Source organism: Osmia bicornis, chromosome 5, assembly GCF_907164935.1.
Source record: "Osmia bicornis bicornis chromosome 5, iOsmBic2.1, whole genome shotgun sequence".
Classification (NCBI taxonomy): Eukaryota; Metazoa; Arthropoda; class Insecta; order Hymenoptera; family Megachilidae; genus Osmia; species Osmia bicornis.
In genome coordinates this window covers 7,587,585-7,610,798 of record NC_060220.1, presented here as the reverse complement: position 1 = coordinate 7,610,798, position 23,214 = coordinate 7,587,585, and the positions used below count along the sequence as shown (strand labels likewise).

Here is a 23,214-nt window from a genome sequence, read left to right as displayed (position 1 = left end):
TTTTTCATCTTATTTTGGTTCAGACAATCTACAATTTTTAGAATGTATAAACTTTGCGGGACAACGTTCCGTAGCTAACTTGAAATTTATAATCAAATATATATCTTCAATTTCTATATACATATGCACACTCGCGATCAAATCAGGCTTCCTCGGAGATTATCGGGGTTACCGCCTTTCCCCTTAGGCGTTTCCGTGGAGAATGACAATATAGCGAAGGAGCCCCTATGTATAGGTCTGTGACCTCCCACCACTTGCACATAAACGTTTACGCGGAAAATTTGAATGAATATTTTCGTTGTTATTCGTACTGTTCAGTTATATACTAAAGTTTATAACATTTAATAATTAAAGATTATATTTTTCATTTCTAAATTACTTTTAATATTGATATATTAAATAAAATAGGTGTTGTTCCTTCTATATAGGCATTTTCCCTGTGGAAGCCTGATTTGAAGGCTGTAAGGTAGGCTTCCTTACAGAAGAAATTGTCTAAATATTAATTGAAAAGAAGATCACATAATTTTTAATTTTAAGTATTATAAAGATTACTATACAACTTAGAAATATTACATAAAATTTTAATTCTTCATTTAATATTTTCTGAATTAGGATTTTAAAAATTCCTCTTTCCCGCCATTTTCTCTAGAGAAGCCTACCATGCTCGGTGCTGTACATTCTGCAAAACTTTGTTTCAGACCTTCAAGTGCATTTCGTACATGGAATTAATGGATTTCAACATTCTGAATACTTTGCGGTGCACGTAATAAATTGAACTGTAAAAGGGTGAAGCGAGAAAGATCAAATCAAGGCTCGTGTCACGTTGGAAAGGACTATAGCTCACGTTTCCTGAAACGCGTTCAAACGGGTTCGAATCAAATGCATTCCGCAACTGTTTTGCCGCGCCACCGAGAATTATTATAGATGCCAATCGCTGTTAAGCTGAGCTAAAGGAAAATGCTTTGGTGACCCCGGTTAGTCTCGAGCGTTGAACTACGATCATTCACGTTTACCTGACTTATGCCGTCAATCGAACCTTATAATAACCGTAATCCTCTTTTCTTTTTTTTTTTTTTAAAGAAATTCGAGTGTCTCCTGACGTTCGAGTTCTCCTTTTAATAGCTGCAGTAATATTTAAGTACAGGCAAAGCAATAAAATAATCAACAAATTTGAAACAAACTGTATCACATACCAATATTAAAAGTAATAAAAATAAAACAAAATAAAATTATAATCCCATTTTCTTAAGTATAATTTATAAAATTTGAAGTAGAAAAGTGATTTAAACAAGTGGTGGAATAGCGTGAGTCACACATCAGGTTGATTTAGTGGCGACGCCTTTGGTTAGACTAAATCATGCGTCCGCCATATTGGAACCAAGCTTTCGGATAATATATCCGTTCATTTTCGAAACGTTACAATGAAACTTACTTAAGAAAACTTTCTTCTGGGTTCATTTAAACGCAATCTATTCGATTAACATTGTTAAAATTCTACTAAATATTTTAAAAGTAAGTTCAATATACTTATTGCTAGTTCAAACATAAATAGGTTAACTTTTAAACAAAGTTGATAGTACTGATTTAAAATTCTTTGCAACTATTTTTTATTCAATTTCATTTACTGATTTAAAGAGTAGAAGATAGATGATGTTAATAATAATTTAAAATCTAGTCATTTATTTATAATTTAGTAACACATTGTACTTGGATTAATATAGAGTGTATTCGTTATTATTTAAATAACTGAAACAAACATATCTCGCAGATATTTTTTGATTTAAAGAAGAAAAAACTTCGCGTAAGTACTAATCGTCTACGAATCGTGTAAATAAACTCTTATCCTGAAACGTCGCGCCAATTAGTTACTTTGTTTTACTTAGCTTGGTTGATAAAACAGTATAAAAAAATTCACTTGAAACGGTTGCTCCAGTTTCAGTTATTTTGTACACATGTTTCAAGTACCATTTCAAATCAATTTCCAGTCCAGGTTCAACTACGTTCCATACATCGACGCACGGGCACAGCTACAGGCACAGTAACGTCGTCCATCTGGTGGCGATGCACTGTACTAATGGCTGGCTGGCTGGCTGGCGCACACGAGTGTAGAAAGAGAAAGAAAGAGAAAGAGAGACACAGGTACGCGAGACGAGCTTGTGGTGAGGTAGCTACCAGTCAACAGCAGAGACGGAGACGGAGAGTTCGAGGTAGCCCGTGCTTCTAGCTGGCTGTGGCTCTCGTTGTAACTCGTTGTAACGTGACGCGAAGGTGTGCCAAGCTCTTTCGATTGCCTGTTACTTCGTACGACGTACGAAGACGCCCGATTGCAGGTCTATCGTAGTGTCGCGGATTGAAAGTGTCGGTAGTGTTGTGTGATCTGTCCTCGTGTGCCAATCAAAAAAAAGAACTGTATCAGCAGTAGCAGCGTAGGTACATCATCGTGGAAAACTGTCAAGAGTGTGTGTCCCAGACGCTGGCTGTGAACAGGAAAGCATCGGACAATCGTCATCGCAGGCGTCGGATTGCACCGAACATAAGGTAAGAAATGCGGCTACGCGGAAGTACATATATCAGAAAGTCAGAAGCGAAGGTAAAGTCTAAAATCGTTTGGTAGAGTAGTCGGTCGTTACGCGTACAGAGGTTATGTTTCTCGATGACCCCTCAACTCCCTCCTCCTCCTCCTCTTCCTCCTTCTCCTCGTTATCCCCTTTCCTTTCATCGTTCTCTTCCTCTCTTCTCTTTTGCTTCGCCTCCTCCTCTTTCTACCCCCTCTCCCTCCCTTCTTCTCTTCTTATCTCATTCTCCTTACGCCTTTCTTTTCATTTCTGCAAAACGTGTTTTCATCGATGGAAAATCATTTTTTCATTTTACCACAGGACCGTGGCTCTCTCTACTCCTTTTAATATCTAAACGAGCGGCGAATTTCAATGGTGGATCAATCGATCGCCGATCGTTTGGATCTTTCTCTGTCTTTCCCTTTCAGCGGTTGTCCCTTTTGTCTCTCTACTCTGTGTCCTTCCTCTTTCTCTTTCTTGCCAGCGAGCCGCGGAGGCATTCGACACGCACGCTCCGCACACCGATGTATTCCACTTCTTTCCTGTAAGACCGTGTTCGTAGCCTTTCCCGTGGTAACGAGTTTCGTAACTTCCCTCGATACAAGAGTCACGAACTATCAGCTGTCAGCCTCCGTAGCTCTCGTACCACCTGTCCAAAACTCTCCGAGTCTTCCATTTCTCTGCTTCACGATTTCAACTCTCTCCTCCCGTCCCCCTTCTCTATCCTAAACCACTCAAACGTTTTTTTAATTCTCTTTTTTTGCGAGGGTGAAATAATTCGCACGAATTTTTCATGATTTCCGTCGATTGCGTTTGGAACACGATATAAACGCGTGTCGAGGAACGTGGCGAGGTAATCGGAGCAGCAGGCGAGGCTAACCGAGTTGGACAGTCATGTTGATATTTCGGCGCGCAGGCTTTCTAGCTTGACAGCGTGGCCGGCCTTGAGCCCCTCCGCGCGTCCTCCTCTTGCACCCTTCACCTCCATCCCCACCCCATCCAGCTAATACAACGATATACAACTGCAGATCAGTGCTCCTCAACGCGAGATTCTTGTGCCCGTACTTACAGGGGATTTTCTTCGATCGCGTGCCACCGGCCACCGACTTCTTTCTCTCTTATAACGTGCTGCATATGAACCTTTCGTGTTCCATGTAAACCCATTAAGCAAAAGAAACGAGTTATCTCGTCCTTTGAAATTGTGCCCATAGATAGATAGTTACAAGTTAACTTAATTATAAAATAATCTTTTTTATTTTACTTTTGTAATCTCTTCGATTGAATATAAGAATATTTGAAAATTATTCTTCAGCTGCAAAATAAAGTTTCACCTGACTTCGTCGAGTTCGCTTTGTTTGCGATGATCAATGCACGTTCATCGAAACGTTATCCTAGTATTATCAAAGCGAAGGTCGAAGCGTGGAATCTAACGCGTAGACACGTTATCTCTGATCAAGGAACTTCGAACGAAAGTCTGACATTTTACTTGCGATACGTACCTGTTGGACTTTAAATAACATTCATTAAATAAGAGAAATCTCCATTTATCCCAGAATCAAACTTGGACTCCCGGTACTATGAAAATAACTGTTTTATACGTACTATACGTTTAACTATTCTGTTATCTTTTACTATCCACCTTTCTTTCTTCCTTTTCTCTTACGGCTATTCTTTTTTTTCCTCTCCCACTACTTATGCCTTTCTCTCCCGCTCTCTTTTCGGAATAACAGAAAACCATGAAAATTAATTAGACGTACTTCTAATTATAAGAAAAATAACCATATACAAATAATAGACACGAGGTCTGTACGCCGTTGTCATTATCTGATATGCAGTGTCGTCTATAAAGTTTGCCGGGCCCGGGGCCAAAGGATTATTGAAATCCCAATTAATTTGTTAACTAATGAATTATCAAAATTCTTATTATTCAGAAAACTACACGCAGTTCTCTGAAATACAGGTTTTGCATTTTTGCAAAAATATGTTGAGAAAATTTGTTATTTCTACCATCATACCTAAGTTGATTAATTTTTGTAAAATGCAAAAGTCCCTGAACTAATCCTAAAAGTAATTGTTATTTCTTGTAAATAAAAATGTTCACCGATTGATTGACGCATATATTTTAAAATTATTAACATTTGTTACGACAATACATTTACTGCTCAATTGTTTAATTGATGTTTAATATACGGAAACGAAACGGAGAAATACGGTAATTGGAAAAAGAGGAATAAAAAGGAACAGAAGGGGGCGAGAAAAATAGAAGTAGAAGGGGCACGAGAAAATCGCTCGCTCGAGGCTGACTGTTACAGAAAAAAGGAAACGGGATCGAATGGATGGGGCGTTAGCCTGTAGCGGTATACGAGTATGCAGCCAATAATAACGTTATTGACATGACATTGAAGGCTGCTGATATTTTATCCTATGTGCATAATGTTGCAATAGAAAAATTCCTGCCAGAATGCACGATAAACGTGCATGAGTTTTCGGAATATAGAATAATACCGAAAATTGGAGAATGATCACAAGTTTCTGTTTCTGAATAGCTTAGGTTTTTCTGATAAAAATATTTTAACCTTAGAATTAAATAAACCTATTGACGATTATATGTTTTTAAATTTTCTATAATTGATTAAATTTTTTTCTGTTCAATTTACCTTGAGCTAATAATAAATTAACGTCAATAACAATACGTTTCCTATTTTATATACAAAAATGATGTTTATAAAATTTGATTGAAATTTGATTTGCAAAAAGCTAATAAGTTTTATGTCTTTTATGAATGAGAAAGGTTAATCAATTGAAGAAAAAAAATGGAAACAGTGTAGCAACTTATCTTCACTCCTATCAGTTTCAGCTAAACGCAAACACGGTAAAAAAATAATCGAACTTGTGCAAATCCATTATCGTTACTCATCCACATTATTAGGCGTTGATATGTATTTCATATTTCACGGAAACATGTATTGCTATCTGACATTTCTGATAAATTTATAAATACAGCTCTCTGTAGTCTTTCAAATCGCTTTTGATTTGTGATACATTTTCTTCAAGTGTTACGTGAGTTACTCACAATCAGAAGTTAACTCCCGAACAGCGGAGTCTGAGTCAATCGACACCCATACTTACTAAACATAATATTACAAGGATATTAATCTAAAATTGAATGTATAATTTTTAAACGAAATAATTTCAAATTTAGAAAATAAAAATACTATGAAATACAAAATTAAATTAAAATTGGGACTCTCTCCATGGTCCGAGGATTAAATTGATTTACTTCGCTTTGCTAAATACAATATCGAAAATAAAAGCGGATTAACAGTTATTTTACTAAATATGTTGTGGATAAAAGAAAAATTAATTAAGAACAATCCTTTACAATTAATAGATAAAGTAACTGCAAAAAAGCAAAGTATGCCAATACATTTTTGATTCGCTTTACGTCTGCAATATTTTGGTGAATATTATAGTGAATGTTTCTATGGGTAAAATTCGCGTTATTTCACTCTCGAACAACAGACCATGAAGAGAGCCCCAATTTTCATTTAATCTATTACTTCATATTGTTTTCATTTTCTAAATTTCACACTGTTCCATATATTCTTCCAATATATGAAATTCTTTCGTTTAAAAATTATACATTTAATTCTAAGTCAATATCATTGTACATATACGATTCGTAAGTTTGGGTCTCAATTGACCCAGACTCCTTAAGCCAGCAGCACGGCGTGACATACGTTGTCTGACCTGTGCAAACTTCTCAAATACAACACACTGTTCTTGTATGTATCATATTGCGCGGAGATATTTCCGTGATGCCCGTCTTCGCCCTAAAGCTTTCAAGGTAACGAGTACTTTGATGATAGAGAGTGCAAGATGCAGGTAAAACCCGTCGGCGTGGCGGCGACGGGTCTGTCCACAACACTGCCTCTGCTGGTAATCGCTACTCAAGATTGCGCAAGCTCCTTCTCGATCTTATCACGACCGCACAGTGTATACCTACATTATATGTGCATTCGCGGCCTATCGTGTGTGCAACACGATATACATACAGAGTGTTTGACAAAAGCTACGGTCAAATTTCAACAGCACGTAGTACTTGTCAAAACAAATCAATGAAGTTTTTTAAATAACTGCTAATCGGTAGTTGACGGTGTACAGCGGGTTCGCGTTATATTTCCCACCTGAGCGATTTGACTTTGACCATAATGTAAATAGGCATACGCGCATGTCCGCGGATTACGTATAGAATTGTATGTCGCGCGAATGCCTTTGGTCGCGAATATGCAGTTCCACACCCTGCACGTGAAAAGAGAAAAAAGAGACGGGGAGAAGGAGGGTATATACTGGAAACTCCCTGGATCCTTGAGACGCGGATAGGCCTAGTGCGACTTATGAATATTGATGAACCTTTCCCGGCGTACTGGCCTGACCGCACCTCGCTCGTTTCTTGCTACTCAACGCCGATCTTCCTTCTTCTTTCTTTTCCTTCATTCCAATTTTCTGAATTCCTTGAATTTTCAATTACATTTTTACTCGTATTCGCCTAACCTTTTATTCATTCGATACGGTTATTATAAACGCACCTATCGGCTGGATAAGAACATCTGACCGTGTTTGCAAGTAAATTATAGGGAATTTGTTTAATGTGCTACAAAGTGTAATGTAACCGTTCGTTATTGACTCCCATACGTACAACAGTCTGGTGAGAAAAAAAAATTGCTATTGCTGACTTGTTGTGTATTCAAGGTATTGCGAGAGTCGCGAGTCCTGAAAAGTTGCGGACACATAGTTCATACGAGAAAATATATACATACGCATTCTTAACTGACTCACCGCGCATGTATGCACATGTATGTCTATTTACAAAAAAAATACCTTATACTACTTTCGAACATGCTGATAGGAAACAGTATAATCGAAGAATTTAATTAACCCTTAACTACCGTTGTTTAAAAGGCTTTTTAATATTTACCTAATACTGTAAATATACATAATTCAAAGTTGCACTCGAAAGATTGATAAAAATATCTCCATGAATTTCATTACATGACGTGCAACTGATTGACCTTTTCGTACAAGGAAATGAATTGAAATTTTTTAACTCCAGAAATACATTACTCCGAATAACGTAATGAAGATAGATATTTTCGATAACTTATAGGAGCGGGATGAAAGGGCAAATAACAGAGTATTAGCAACTGAAATACAACAGGAAGCTGTCACCTTTTCATGAATGCATCGTGAACGGCATGCGAGATTGGGTAGGTTAGCTTAACTCGAATCGCGTCTGCGGTACTTACAACGTGTATTCTGTAAAGTTAAACACTTTTACTCTTTAAGGATTGATAGTAATAATTGAAGATTAGATTTAGGACGATTTTCAACTTAACACGTAACTGGTGGTAAGACATCTTGAAACTTTAATTTCAATTTTATATTCTATATCATTGGCGTAATAACAGTAGTAAAATTTTATTAATTATTCGATTACGTTATATTTACGTGACCCATTCGACAATTAACGTGTTAACCCTCAGACGGCGGACCATGGAGAGAGCCACAAATTTAATTTAATTTTTCATTTTCTTTACACCACTCTTTTAAAATTATCCTTCTTCTATACGAAACTTTTTCGTTTAAAGATTTTACATTTAATTTTAGATTAATATCTATTTATATGTTTTGTAAGTTTGGGTCACGATTGACCCAAACTTTGCTGTTCAAGGGTTAATATTGCAGAAAATTTTATACAGATAAAAAGTTAATACTCGTACCTACAAATAACTGTGTTTAACTCTGTATTATTCCCAACTGTCTTCTATTAATTCTGAGAATGCTTTTTTTTCAACTGCAAAGTCGTTTCCACGCAATCTCATTGGTGCAAGCGAAAACAAAATGCGGCAGTGTATGCGAGACGGTAGCTGCCTGTTGCAGCCGATCCCGAACCGAACCGGTTCTTGATGCTGCTCAAAAATGCTCCTCGACCGGCTATAATAATTTTAATTGACACCCAGACCAGACCGCTGAGTATCCTCGATCGTTGTGTATGTACAGACTGCTCCATATGGGGTGTTGTATACAGCAACTGGAAAATGAGCATTCTTTATATTTTTTCAATTTACAAGGAAAAGGAAAACCGTGTACGAATGATTCTAAAGTTAAAGTTCGGTTGAGAAAAAGAAAAATGAAAACTGTATTTTAACCTTCGGGAACTAGTTGTTATACAAGAATTAATATATTAATTAATACTTTTTTTTCTCTTAACTTTACAAATGCAATTTAATTTAGTAAAGAACATTATTAATTATTGTAATTGCCCCGATTTTTTGACTAATTAAGTCATCTGTGATTATCCCCAAAAAAGGGGAGGGGGCGTCAGGGGTGGTCACCCCATCAGAAGATACGAAATCTTTGAAACATTAATTCTATCAACCAAATAAAATGAAACTGTTAATAAATTTAGATTAGCTTATATGTTAGGTGTAATATCAGAAAGATTTGCATTTTACTTTACGTAATTGAAAGGTCGTAAATTTATTAAGTAACCTGTCGTTAAATTTTATTTTTATCTGTTAAACGTGCATACAGAATTAGACACGCGATATTATGCTTTTACTAATGTATTGTATGCAAATGTATGCTTTGTCTGGTAAATGAATACATTTACTAGAAATAGTAGTCATTTTTATATTTAGATGATATTTTTGTTCAAATCTTTGCTGAACGCATACATTGACTGATAAATGCAGGCATTTATTAAATTCTACAAATTAACAGTTATTTGAACGACGTGTAACAGTTGATGTAATTTTTATTCAGTTTTCATTTGTTTATCAAAATTTCTCTCTTCTCTTACACGTTTGAGTTTTTCACTTAAGAAATATTCATTAAAAAAAACATTAACTCCAATTCCTATCTTTGTTATGATTGGAGTAAACGATCTGTTATTAAATTTCCTAACGTCTCTAACGTGCGAAGAAATATAAAAACGATGATTTCAATGACCCCAATTACAAATTTCATCCGAGAACGATTATATATCTGTTAAAAGTCAAAGGGTACGAACGATGAGGAAAGTAATTGGCCAAAAGATTTTCACGCATTAGAACTATAAAGGAACGCGTGTGTTCGATGTTGGCACGCATTCATAACTTCACAACAGGTACACTCGCGATCAAATCAAGCTTTCCGAGAAAAAATTTTAATTGGTATTTATTTATTATTCGTATTTCTCGGTTATATATTAACTTGTATATTTAATAATTAAAAATTACATTATTTTCTTTCTAAATCAATTTTAATATTAATATCGTCAAAATTAAGATTTTGTGAATTCCTCCTGATTTGATCGCGAGTGTACAGAAAATATGTGTTCGTGTTCAGGTTACGTGTCCGTGTTGAAAAGATATTAAACATGTGTGCAGTTAGGCCTGTCTTGGGACCATTGGCTCGGGTGAAAGGAAAACCCGCGCCTACTGTCCAAGTGAAACAGAGGGAGAAAGATTCCACATAGAATCTAGTATTTTTCATATGTATAGACGTGACAGAGAGGCGAGGAAAGCTTCTGTACAATATCTTCGCGTATGTCTTGATTACATAGTGAAAAGTCAATTACTACAGTATCAAACAATATGATAAATAATTTTTTTAATTTAATAGTATCAGATTTAAAAATATAGTATAGATATAGTAGATGTATATACATCTTTGTAATTTAACTCTCATCAAAATTATATAAACGGTTTCTAATCGATGATTTAATTAATCTACCAGTTCAGACTTATTTTACAGTTAATTAAAAAGAGAAAACTATGTATAATGCCAGGAATTTGAAGGATTTTTTTTTTTTCATTTGAATAAACTTGTGATTAACTTCTGTCGGTACCGTGTACTAAAATCAAATGTCTGTTGTACACATTTATCCTTCGTTAATATTGCTTTAGAAAGCGTACTCAGTTCCCGATAGAAACAACCTTTCACATTACCGATATGCAAGTCTTTCTATGAAACATACGTCAGTTGATTACTATTAAAATTTATCTGTTTCAACTAATCAGCGTACAATTGTAAAATTAATTGCGATGATTTATCTTCGGGTGTCTGTGTTTATTCGGATCGTGTTATTTAAAAAATCTGTTGTTCCTATTTACGTTGTTGGAATTCTTCAATATTTCGATTGCTTCATAATGTTTTCTTAATGATATCAATCCGACTCGATCCTGCCTTAAAGGTCAATTTCTTAAAGGTCAATAGCTACCCAAAAAAAAGCATCACACTAGCTATACACGGTGGTCTGCCATTACAAGTTAGAGCTCAGAATGTTCTGCATTAAAAAAAAAAAAAAAAAATATTTGGATAGAATTTTGAAAAAAAAAATTAAATTCTTCCACTTGGTAATTCAAACTGGACGGATATATCGTACTATTAGAAAGTAAACTGAATAAGATTGATTTTCTACTTTCTTGACAAAGTGCATGACAAACGATGACGTTTTAGTTGGCTCACATTCTGTCGATAGCGAGGAGACTAACGTAATAGGAAAATAAACGTGGCTTCCCGTATTTCTTTCATGGTCATTCCGAGTCTCGATCGAGGCGTACAGTATATACGACCCGCTCAAAATAGAGCCGGCGTGTACTCTTAAGGTCATCGATCCCTCTTCCGCGTCACCTGCCATGCTTACACCTTCTATCGAGACACGAACATTCTATCACACGACAGACAAGCGGAAAATTCATTTTCAGCAAACTCGATTCGCCGATAAAATAGAATGGTATTTTTGTTTTTTTTTGTCGATCAATCGTAAAGAAGAAGTATTCGAAGAAAGAAATTAGAACTGAAATCTTTTCTTTCAAATATTAAATTTCAATTAATTAAATAAACAGTAGTAAAAAATAGTACGTAGAAATTGATTTGTTAAAATTTATCTACCGGCTCTATCTCTTTCTTTCGACCGAGGTTCACACTCGTGTAATGGGAATGGAATGCCTATCAGATACCGATACGTTTCCCACGTTATTGGCTATTACGCAGTGGATATCAATTCACGCATAAAATAATTTTATTTTCTGTTCCTTTCGTGTATGTTAAACGTTAAATCAATTCGTTGACTTTTTGTTATTCGACTCTCGAACGGCGGACTCAATTTTCTTTTTTAGGTAACCCGGACCTAACCTAACATAACCAAACTTAAACTCGCTTCTGATAAAATTAAAATTAGATTTGGATTAAATTATTTTCGAAGAGGGGATACAGGAGGGAATCATTAAAATTACACGTGGTTCCCTTACCGTGAACATAATTCACCATTTTTAGAAACAAACCGCGCAGCCGTTAGCCTATTCGTCGCTCAGCTTTACAGGTCGCCTTTAAGCAATGTCATTGGCCGGTAGCTATTCGTAACATGTTTCCATACACCAGAAGACTCGAAATCAGTTATGTAATCTTTACGAGCATAACAACACGTACGAGCCACTAAAATAGATGTACTTTCACAGTCAACTACGTAATTCAATTTTTAAATTGATTCATACGTAGAGGTTAGGAAATTTATGGTTTAAAAATGTAGAAATTAAAACGTGTAAGTGTACGATTTATTCGGATATTGAATTTCGTAATTGAAGGAAAGTTACTAGCCGAATGTTTCGATAAATTCGAAACGTCGAACTTATAGATTTAATGAAATACAGGAAAAAGAGCGATGCTGGTGCATCGCGGTGGATGGCATGGCGGGTGGCGTGGCCGGTGTGCCAGTCAGAGTAGGGAGAAAAGACCTTGAGTCGCGTCACGTGACCACGAAGGTACATTGGAGTTGGGTAGGGCGGTTGCAGAGGGCCTTGACCTTACCATCGGCGTCGCAGCCGTACTTGTAACTACCATCGTCGTGGCCTCTACGAACCTCAAAGAGTATCGATACAACCGTCGTCTCATGCTCGATGTCCGTTTTCTTCGAGTGACTAATTCCCTAGGAAAACTCGAACCAATCGAAATCTGTCACCCGATAGATAATACACGAATATGCTCGAACATTTCTTTTGACCGATTGCTTGTCTTTTTTCATTCAACAGGACATTGCATTTTAAAAATGCAATTTACTGAAAATATAGTAGTACAGAATATTCAAGTATACTCTGGAAATGTTGTAGCGCGTTAAACTGTGCTCCGGAGAACGTTAGCTGAGCTTCCATCTAACGGGGACAATTTTGTACCGGTTTTTCCTCGTCTGGTGCATTATACCGTGTTGTGTGATCAGCTGCAAACAAAAGGTGCGAGTACGCAGCGCGTTTGCGTTTCCGCACGAAGGTCGATTAAAGTCTTTAGCTTTGCCGGACCGGAAGTGGACCGGCCTTGCGGGACGACCGTCTGTGCACACTAGTAGAACTCGAATGTGTGCAATCACTTCCATAGCCTCCCTAGACGACCGGTAAAATCTTTCTTGCGATGCATCTTAATTCAACCTGATATGTAATTCTGTTTATTTGAATATTTATTTTTATTCGTAATGCTTGTTTCTGTATAATAAAATAAATTAACAGCTCGGTGCATGTTAATTGTAAATATTCTGCGATATTGTTTAGTTTTATTAAAATATTCAATTTTTCATATAGAATAATTCACCTATGTAATAAGACTGTCATAAATTTACCATTTCTTTATATTAGATTTAATCTTATAAATTGTAAAAGATTTCACAAAGTATTTAAAAATTTTTAAATAAAAAAATGAAATCAAAATTCTTTAATGATATTTTTCTAATTACGAATTTCTTTGGCTTGTTTCCAGATCCAGCCCTTTCCTAATGTACGAATTCGAGCAGATGTGATCGAGGGGAGTTGGAAGTTCGCTCAAGGGTCGCGGGGACTGGTAACCGCAGCTAGAGAGGTTCTTCCCAGGATGCCGCAAGGTTTCGCGACCGTTCAAAGACTTGGAGTCGCGTCACGAGCGTGTAATAGAATAACGAGCTGAGGATGTCGGAGCAAAACGGGCCCAGCGAGGGCCCAGGACCAGGTCCGGGTCCGGGACCGGGACCCGGTTGGTGGCCAGCCTCGCAATCCTGGAAGACGAACTCCTGTACGTCCGTCTCCTCCTCGTCGACTACTTCCACTGCTCCAGACAGCTCCGCCTCCGTCTCTGTCTCCTGCACCATTTCTACCTCTTCCCTGACCACCACCACTTCCACATCTTCCTCGACCAGCTGCTGTTCCTCGACTCCTAGCGGACCCTCGTGCACGATCACTGCTGCTCGTTCCTCGGAAACAGGGAAAAACGTTTCCGTCACGACTATCAACGTACCGAATAATCAGGACATACATGATGGTAATTGATTGTACCATTTGTTTAACCCTTGAACAGCGGAGCCTGAGTCAATCGTGGCTTTAACATAAAAATAAATGTATAATTTTTAAACGAAAAAGTTTCATCGTATTAGGAAAATAATTTTTAAATAGCGGTGGTTAAATTTAGAAAGTGAAAATAAATTGAAATTTAAGTTGGGCCTCTCTCCGTGGTCCGCCGTCCGAGGGTAAAAAACCTATCGACGGTATCTGTACCTGAAAACTAATCGCTATTTCGCATAATCGTTAGAAATCGCTGAGATACATGTAACATTGATATTTGATATTTAGGCAAAGGTATCTGCAAGTACCTTACCGGCCAGAATGGCGTCACAGTGTCGGTAGTTTCGAGCTGTGGCTCCGTGTTGGACTGTGGAAATGCAAACGTTGTATCCACCACAGGGATCGGCATCAGCAGCGGGTCGCACAGCATCGGTATCGGTATAGGTGTCAATGTCCTTCAGTCTCAGAACACCGGGGACGATGATGCGGAAGATAGCGATGTCGAAATAAGCAAGATTGATTTTCGCGGGGTGAACCTGCGTACGAAGAAGAAACGAGACGTGCCGGTGAACCAAGCAGGAGAGAAAATAGGCGACGTAGACGCCGAAGATGGAAATTGCTGTTACGATGGAAACGATATCTCCCAACAGCAGCCAGAAAGACCCATGTCGTGGGAAGGTGAATTGTCTGACCAAGAAATGTCTTCCAATACAATTACAAATCAGGTAGGTGTAAATTAGTCCTTTGATTAATAAGTTCTCACAATGAAAATGTTTTTGTTTTTGTATTATAGGATACACACGAAGACACATCCATGGAAGGTGTCCAGGTATGCAGCGCAAGTCCAGGTCCTATGGAGCAAAAATTTCCTATAAAACCAGAGCCAGACTTCCGGTCTAGTCCGGGATTTGCATTTGGTTCATTTCACGATACTGGATTACCTTTGACCCATGGCCAGCAGATGCAGCAACAACAACAGCAGCGCAACATAGAGAACCTTGAACAGACACAACAAAATGATTTACCTCTCCTCGTAGGGAAACTACTGGGTGGTTACAATAGTTCAACTCCAAATCACAGTCCTGTGTTGAATCCCAGACATCATTTGACTAAACATAGTCATACGAGATCGCAGGTAGATGACTTTGTTTATATCGGCCTTGTAAATTTATCAGCTACCCGGTAATTTCTACACTCGTGTACTTTTGAAATTCATCAGGTGCCGTCTCCAGACTCGGCGATTCACTCTGCGTACAGCGTATTCAGTTCGCCGACGCAAAGCCCTCATGCAGCTCGTCACTCCGCTTTAGGAGCAGGAAGTCCAGTACCATCTTCGTCGCTTTCTCTGTCGCGACACAGTTTCAACAATTCAACATCCTCGTTATCGTTGTCGCTATCTCATTCTCTCTCGAGAAACAATTCGGATGCCTCGAGCAGCTGTTACAGCTACGGTTCTCTCAGTCCACCCACGCATTCACCCGTCCAACAACCAAGACATCCGCAGCATCATCAGCATCAGGTAGCTCAGGGAAGTCCGCTTCATCTGCCGGCAACAGCCCCGTCCGCGATTGCTCATCATTACTCTTCCTCTACACCGGGTTCTGAACTCTCACCTGAAGGGCATACCGCACCCGATGACCAAGAAGACTGTCGAATACCCTCAGCGCCTTCGAGTATCTCTACTAGGCAACAACTGATCAATAGCCCCTGTCCAATTTGTGGCGACAAGATAAGCGGTTTCCATTATGGAATCTTCTCCTGTGAATCGTGTAAAGGATTCTTCAAACGCACCGTCCAAAACCGAAAGAATTATGTGTGCCTTAGAGGCGCGGGCTGTCCAGTCACCGTCGCCACCAGAAAGAAGTGCCCGGCCTGCCGCTTTGACAAGTGCCTCAATATGGGTATGCTTCTTTCGTTTCTTCTTTTATTCTCTACAATATTTTAATTTTCTTTTAAAAAATGCAATGTCATCGATAGGTATGAAACTCGAGGCTATTAGAGAAGACCGCACCAGGGGCGGTCGAAGTACCTATCAGTGTACGTACACTCTTCCTGCGAGTCTCGTGAGCAATTCCGCGAGCGGCATGACCGGTGACAAATTGACCACGGGGGGTAATTGTAGTCCAGCTCCACCTGGTAGCGAGCATCATTATAGCAGCAGGCATCACTCGCATAAGATGCAGATGGTGCCGCAACTTTTGCAAGACATTATGGACGTAGAACATTTGTGGCATTACAACGATAACGATCGAATGTCTGGAATTCAAGCTGGAGGAACGAACGCTACTAGAAACAACGATGCGATGTTATTGGGAGTTGGAACTGGTGGTGGATCTGGTACGGGAAGTGATGCAGGTTCGAGAGTTGAACGTTCCACCAATGGAACAGCTGGAAATGGAAATTCCAACAATAGAAGAGACGATAGGCCTAACGTTTCTAATGTTAACAGTGAACAACGAGCTACATCCGTTAACAGTAGTTCCCAGATCGGTAATAACACGAATGGCAACTCTACCCAACATCCTGATTTCCTGTCGAACCTCTGCAACATTGCTGATCATCGATTGTACAAAATAGTGAAATGGTGCAAGAGTCTGCCGCTGTTTAAAAATATATCCATCGACGATCAAATCTGTCTGTTAATTAACTCTTGGTGCGAGCTATTGCTCTTCTCGTGCTGCTTTCGCAGTATGAGTACTCCCGGTGAAATCAGAGTGTCTCTGGGCAAGTCGATCACATTAGAACAGGCTAGACAGCTTGGCTTGGCGACCTGCATCGAGAGGATGCTCGCATTTACTAACAATCTGAGAAGGCTAAGAGTCGATCAGTACGAATATGTAGCAATGAAGGTAATTGTTCATTGAAAAATTCACCAATGATCCTAAAGTCCCTTTTATTATTTGAAAGATTATATGTTGTGATTGTGACAAAGAGTTGCACTATCATACATAATTACAGAGAATTAATTACAATATATTAACATTGAATTAATATATAATTTCAGAATTAATAAATTGATCCTTGAATTTCTGTTGCATAAAGGTAATAGTGTTGTTGACCAGTGATACGAGTGAACTAAAGGAACCTGAAAAAGTTCGAGCGTCTCAGGAAAAGGCTTTACAGGCACTGCAGCAATACACCATAGCAAGGTACCCAGAGATGCCTGCCAAGTTTGGCGAATTATTGTTAAGAATTCCAGATTTACAAAGAACATGCCAGGCAGGAAAAGAATTGTTAACTGCAAAACGCGCAGAAGGAGAGGGCAGCTCGTTTAATTTGTTGATGGAATTATTAAGAGGAGATCACTGAATTATCATCACAATAAACAATGCCGTGAGTTACTTATCATTACGATTAAAAGCAATAAAAACATTTATTGATTATAAATATAATAAATTTCAGAGAATAGTTATTACATATTTTCCTTTATTTATTTTTTTTTTTTCAGATTCCATGCTTATAGAGTTCATAAGCTTAGGGAATTGGATATATTAGATAATCAAGGAGCAGAAAAACTAGAAAGAAATCATAAACATTACGGTCCATGATACATTAGTTCAGGGTGAAGGGACTACATTCTTATAGGACTAATTAGAGGTTGACTGCTTGACGCATAAAGCGGACGAAAGAAATTCTATGTTTTTTCTCTCTTTTTTTTGTTCTTTTTTTATTTAAAATGCTTCCATGCGGGTTATTGCATAATGCGAACCCACTTTGAAATACATACAGGAATTTCGAAGCGGCCTATGGTATGCTCGAAATGTTCAGCGTGCATATTTTTTATGCAAAACAGACTGAAAGTATAATCGAAGGAGAGATGCAGAGCATTTACTTTTACAATAATATTGATGTACAGAGATAGAAAGATTGAGAGAGAGGGAGAGAAAGAAAGAACGAGTGAGCGAGCGTAAGAGAGAGAGAGAGAGAGGGAGTTGGTATCAAATAGCATAAAAATGCTAAATTTTATTAGATAGGTTCAATCTGTTCGAGTAAACCACGAATACAAAGTTTTAAACTTGATGATTATTATAATAATAACACAACCAGTATTTTGTATTGTTCTGCGTTTACTTAAGATTAAGGCACAGAATGATGTCTTATATCCCGGTAATGAAAGTGTACTTAAATCATGAGTCGACCAATTGTTTGCTTATAGAGCAGTTAATCGTGTAATAATTATTAGATAATGACGTTTAGCTAACATATTGTCATCAGAGCATTATGGTTTTTATCTATCGTATAAATACATTTTTTTTTTTATTTTTCGTATGTTTTAATAACGCGCCAACGACGGATGACCAATCTCGTATGCTCTAAATGGCATACATTTTCTTTTTTTTATCTCACGAACAACGCTTGAGACAATCTCTCTTTTTGTAAATAAATTTTATTTGAAAACATTTGTTTCTAAATTATGTTCTGTTTGAGGAAATTCTTGTATATTAAATTTTTATCAAGTTGATGTTTGTTTGTTGCAAAATTTTACAATTATTCTGTTTGAAACCGGTTTCATAGTCTCTATGCGTGTGGAGTAAATAACTTTTGTTACATAGCAGTATTTAACTGCGAAACTAATGGTTCGCACACAGAAAAGTCATCCACAAACGCCCAAGTCTGTCAAATATATTAACATCTGTAGAATGTTGAATTACTTGGAAACTATATATGGTGAAAGATAGACCAAGTAGAGACTTCTCACGCATAGTGTCCATTTGATTGTGAAACAAATTTAAATTGATTTACATTCAATTTATTATATTTATGTAAAAGAAAATTGTTTTCTCAGAATAAAATTAAGACATTAAAATGAGTTGAACAAACGAATAATTTATTGTCGATTTAAAATGATTGTTTAAAAAGCACACTGAAAAGATTCTATGTGTTAATTATAAAATTGTGCAATTTGTAAATTTGAATGCATATAAATTTTTTGTTTATAGAAAATCAGTTATAGAACGGAGCCAAAGTCTCGTGTTTAAAAGAAAGAATACTCATCTCTGTCGTTGGTACTATAATGAGACTGTCATATCAACACTTTATTCATTTTATTAAAGCAGCAGTTAAGTTTCTTTTGATTCATCGATAAGAATGTTGAAACATGCGATACTCGATCTGTAATGTAACTTGTAAGAATTGTCTTCCCAACTTTATATCAAATTTCTTTATATAAAAATTGTTCTTTGTTGTGCACAGTGTATTCATTAAATGCGATAAAGAACATAACTTCCATTCGTTACATTAAAAAGTGAAGTTATAAAATTAAAATAGAATTCCAATATAAATGAAGTATTGAGTTCATTGTTTAATGAAATGTTAGGTAAATAATTATTAATCAATCTTCAGTGATTTTTATATAATTTTATAAAGATTATGGTTTTTAACGTAATATTTTATGTTTTATTTTAATGAGACACTGTGTGAGCATATGTATGGTACGTATAGTGGAGCACATTATTTGTAAAAAATTATTCCTATCAAATATCAGATTTTTACTGTATATACTTAAAAAATAGCAATTTAGTAGCCATCGAGTATACAACTTACTTTTCTGATATTTCAATGTTTATATACGCTGGGGAACAATTTTTTAAAATAATAATGCAATTTGAGTTAAATATATTTACAAAGTACAGATAAAAAGTAATTGTATATTGTTACCGTACACAAAAATCTTTTTATTAGATTTTCAAGCTTTTTTAATGTAAGGAAACCTTATGAAACAATTTTCACTGTTTACTTGAAAAATTTAAAAAAAAGTCATTAGGTCAACTTTTCTAATGCCAAATTAGTTAATACATAATAAATTAGCAAACTGAAATTTCAGAATACATTGCTTTGCTACTGCTATCGTAACGATTAAAAAATAAAAAAAATGAAAGAGTATATTACATTGAGAGATATACAAGATTTTAAAGTAAAGAATATGCGAACCATTGAATTTAAAATAAAATTTCTAGCAATGGTTAATGAGAAATTCTTCTGTTGAAAGAAGTATTACTAGACAGTAATTAATGAAGTATTATAAAAACTGAAATATTTGTGCCTTCAATAAAATTTAGTATTTTAATCCTTTTGTAATTTGTGATGCAACATAGAAACAAGAAAAACTAAATGCAACAAGCGAATAGAAACAATGTAAATATCTACATATAAAAAATTAATAACTGACAGTCTGATTAAAATTAATAATGAATGTGGAATTTTTGCGAAAAATTTATCGAACCTTTATGCATTTAAAATAAACTCAACATAACATACATTGGCGTAACTAGAAGTTTTTCCTAAGGTGGGCCAGGACCGTTAGAAATTTTGGAATTTTTAGATGTTTTATATTTGGAATTTTGAAAATCTGAAATTTTTGAATCTTGAAATCTTAAAATTTTAGAACTATGAGAGGGCTAGTTCTCACTGTTGAGGAGGCCAGGTCCACTTTGATCCCTATCTAGTTACGCTAATAACATAAGCTTTTTAAAAATACAAGAAAAAGAAGAAAGCAAATTTTTTACTGAAGAACATGAGATTGAATCGACCAATTTTTCCATTTTCTGCGTTTCACTTTTTAATGAACTTCAGCTACCTAATAACAAACAGTATCAAACCGGAAAGTATAATTATGCTATATATTTTAAACACTCTTATATGCGCGTATTATGAATACTTATACAGAACTGTTGGACCGCATGTTTTTGATTACTTATTGAATAATTATACAGCGATCGAAACAAAAATGAAGTAATTTTTATAGTTCATAACTGAAAAAGGAATTCAATAAGCAATATTGAGTTGCTTTTACTTTTGATTGGTGCTGTTTCATAATTAAACATGGATTATTATACTTTCTGTTAGTATCATTGATTATAATTTAATTCATAAATCAAATCATAGGAATGTGCGGATATCGGAACTTCGGATCGACTAGGAAAAACTGACGAAATCGGGTGAAATCGGGTGAAAGCTTTGCTACATACGAATGCTGGGGTCTGACTTTTCACCATTCAAAAATTTTAACATTCCAAACTACCAGATTTCTAAAATTCCTAAATTTCAATGTTTCAAAATTTCTAAGAGACCTCGTCCACCTTAAAAAAATTAAGTTACACCGATAAGGATTTATAAAGATTTTGCGAATGTTTACCATGTAAATTGTTCTTAAAAAAAACTGGATATATTAAGACGCTATATATTAAACGTTATAAACATGATACAACCTATCTTAAATATAATTTCAAATAAATCTCGAGTGTCCGAAAAGTTTTGGGATTCCGAGCATTCGTATGTAGAACTTTCGCGCTCTCATCCGATTCTGCCCAATTGTTCCGCGCATGTTTAGTAAATGATTGCTAAAGGTGATAAACAAACAATAAGTAAAATTTATCTTAAATTAATAATTATACGGTACCAATTGAAATTTAAGAGAATGCAAAGTAAATATTGTAAATATAAAGATGCAGAATAATATCTTTTGTAATGAATGTATGAAAGGTGGATGAGAAAGAAAAAAAGATAAGGATCGAATGAACGTGTGATAAAGAAAGAAAGGAAGAAGGAAAAGAAAAGAGAGAAAGGGAAAGTGCGCGCATACGAGAGTGAGGGAGAGAGAGAAAGAGAAAGAATCTATAACTATAGATTATAATATCGACTTAAACGGAAGAGCACAAAATAAGTTTATAAAGATGTTGATATTTAACTTGTTAAAAAAAAATAACTAATCTATGTTTGATAAAGAAAAGAAAAAAACGTTTACAGGATGTTTATTGTTTGATTGATGACTGCTAAATGGATTTTGTTGCACGTTCATGTAACTACTGCAACCAGTGCCGGATTAAATGTTGTTCGGGGCCGGGGGAAGGAGGCCGCAGCCTCGGACCTCACTTTTCCGTTTACTATGTCAAAAAATATTGAATGCAATTCTTTTACTATTGCCTTTTTCCTTTACGATTAGATGTTATTTAAATTTCAGATTTTAATCCGGTCCTGATTGCAACGATTTTAGTTCGAACGCTCTTAACGAATTAACGATCGATCGAGGGAAAAAGATTGATCAAAATTTTATTGCCAATTGTGACAATATTCAGATAAAGCTGTGAATTCGTAATATATATACAGCCTGTCCCATGAAACTGGGCGAAGCTATAGCTTTAAAACGGTGTGTACATTTTTAAATTTCCAAATTACTAAATTTGAAAGTTTTTAAATTTTAAAACCAGTGCCAGTAAATTCTTCAGCTACCGCTTGACCCGCCCGTCACTGTCGCAAGGGGCTTGAAATCTCTAAAAATGTTTAATTCTCACACTACAATACAGGCGCCAATGAAATTTTTATTCTATTACCGTTCTAAAGTTATAACTTGGCTCTATTTCGTAGGACACCCTGTATATTCATCAGGGAGCTTAAATATAGTAGATTGTAACAATAATTATTACATACACACACACGCCTATTGCAATTAAAGAGATCGTATTCTAGAAATAATATAAATGCCCGCGTATAATATATGTAGTCTTGATTCAATATGAAACACAATTGAAAATTTGATAAAGAAACATGTAAAAATATGAATAATTTTTTATTGCTTACGATGAACTGACTTGCATTAATTATTTTTACAAAATATTAATTTATATATTGTTGATGGTAAGTTTTTGTTGAAATCATGTTTAAACTTGCATTTTAGCACAGATACATTACTAGATTATTGTAAAAAGTGTTTGATTATCAAGTCAATTAATCGAGAAGGAAAACCAAATTACGAAAGTGTAATGACAAGAATATTTCATATTCCCCACATAGAAAGATGGCTATTCAAACTACATAATTAGAAGGTAGTTTTATACATATAACATGATCATTAAAAAATAAAGAAATTTTTATAAAACATTGTTTTAATTAACACCACTGAAATAATTTCTTGCTTTTAATAATATAAAGGGAAAGTATTGACTATTTTTTTTATTCAACAGTGAGGACATTTTGAAAACTGGTAACAGGAACCGAGAATAAACTGAGCTCCCGAATTCATGATATAATAGTAAACAAAATTATTATTATTGTAAAGTAATTGCATCTAAGGCAAAAATTATAAAAAAAGATTTCAATTTTTTAAGGTGATGCGAGCGTCGAAAACTTTACCGACAGACCCTAGAAAAATCCCTAGACGCGAGTTTTCAAATTACGTCCTCATTTCTAAACAGAATGTAAAAAAATTTGAGGGACGTGTTCAGGAGGTTCTACAGAATATTTGTCTGGTCCTTAGATTATCCAAATCGTCAAAAACTTATAAAATATTGAAATTGCTGTCTGTCAACGGTCAAGAAAAT

The 23,214-nt window shown here is 35.8% G+C and overlaps 1 protein-coding gene across 1 annotated transcript; it reads left to right on the top strand.

Moving 5' to 3' along the window:
* Positions 1-1,722: 1,722 nt before the first annotated feature.
* LOC114880127 (nuclear hormone receptor FTZ-F1 beta) lies at positions 1,723-22,772 on the top strand. Its single transcript, XM_029195777.2, has 8 exons — positions 1,723-2,538; positions 13,344-13,877; positions 14,186-14,622; positions 14,691-15,032; positions 15,117-15,798; positions 15,875-16,746; positions 16,940-17,230; positions 17,346-22,772. Exons 2-7 carry the CDS (start codon positions 13,529-13,531, stop codon positions 17,204-17,206), a joined length of 2,949 nt encoding a protein of 982 aa, XP_029051610.1. The 5' UTR covers positions 1,723-2,538; positions 13,344-13,528; the 3' UTR covers positions 17,207-17,230; positions 17,346-22,772.
* Positions 22,773-23,214: the final 442 nt, after the last annotated feature.

Bases quoted from the DNA above. Each gene is read 5' to 3' on its own strand.
- LOC114880127 (XM_029195777.2), top strand. From the start codon at position 13,529: ATGTCGGAGCAAAACGGGCCCAGCGAGGGCCCAGGACCAGGTCCGGGT. The intron at 15,799-15,874 runs GTATGCTTCTTT...TGTCATCGATAG, and splicing joins TGACAAGTGCCTCAATATGG to GTATGAAACTCGAGGCTATT. The intron at 16,747-16,939 runs GTAATTGTTCAT...TGTTGCATAAAG, and splicing joins ACGAATATGTAGCAATGAAG to GTAATAGTGTTGTTGACCAG.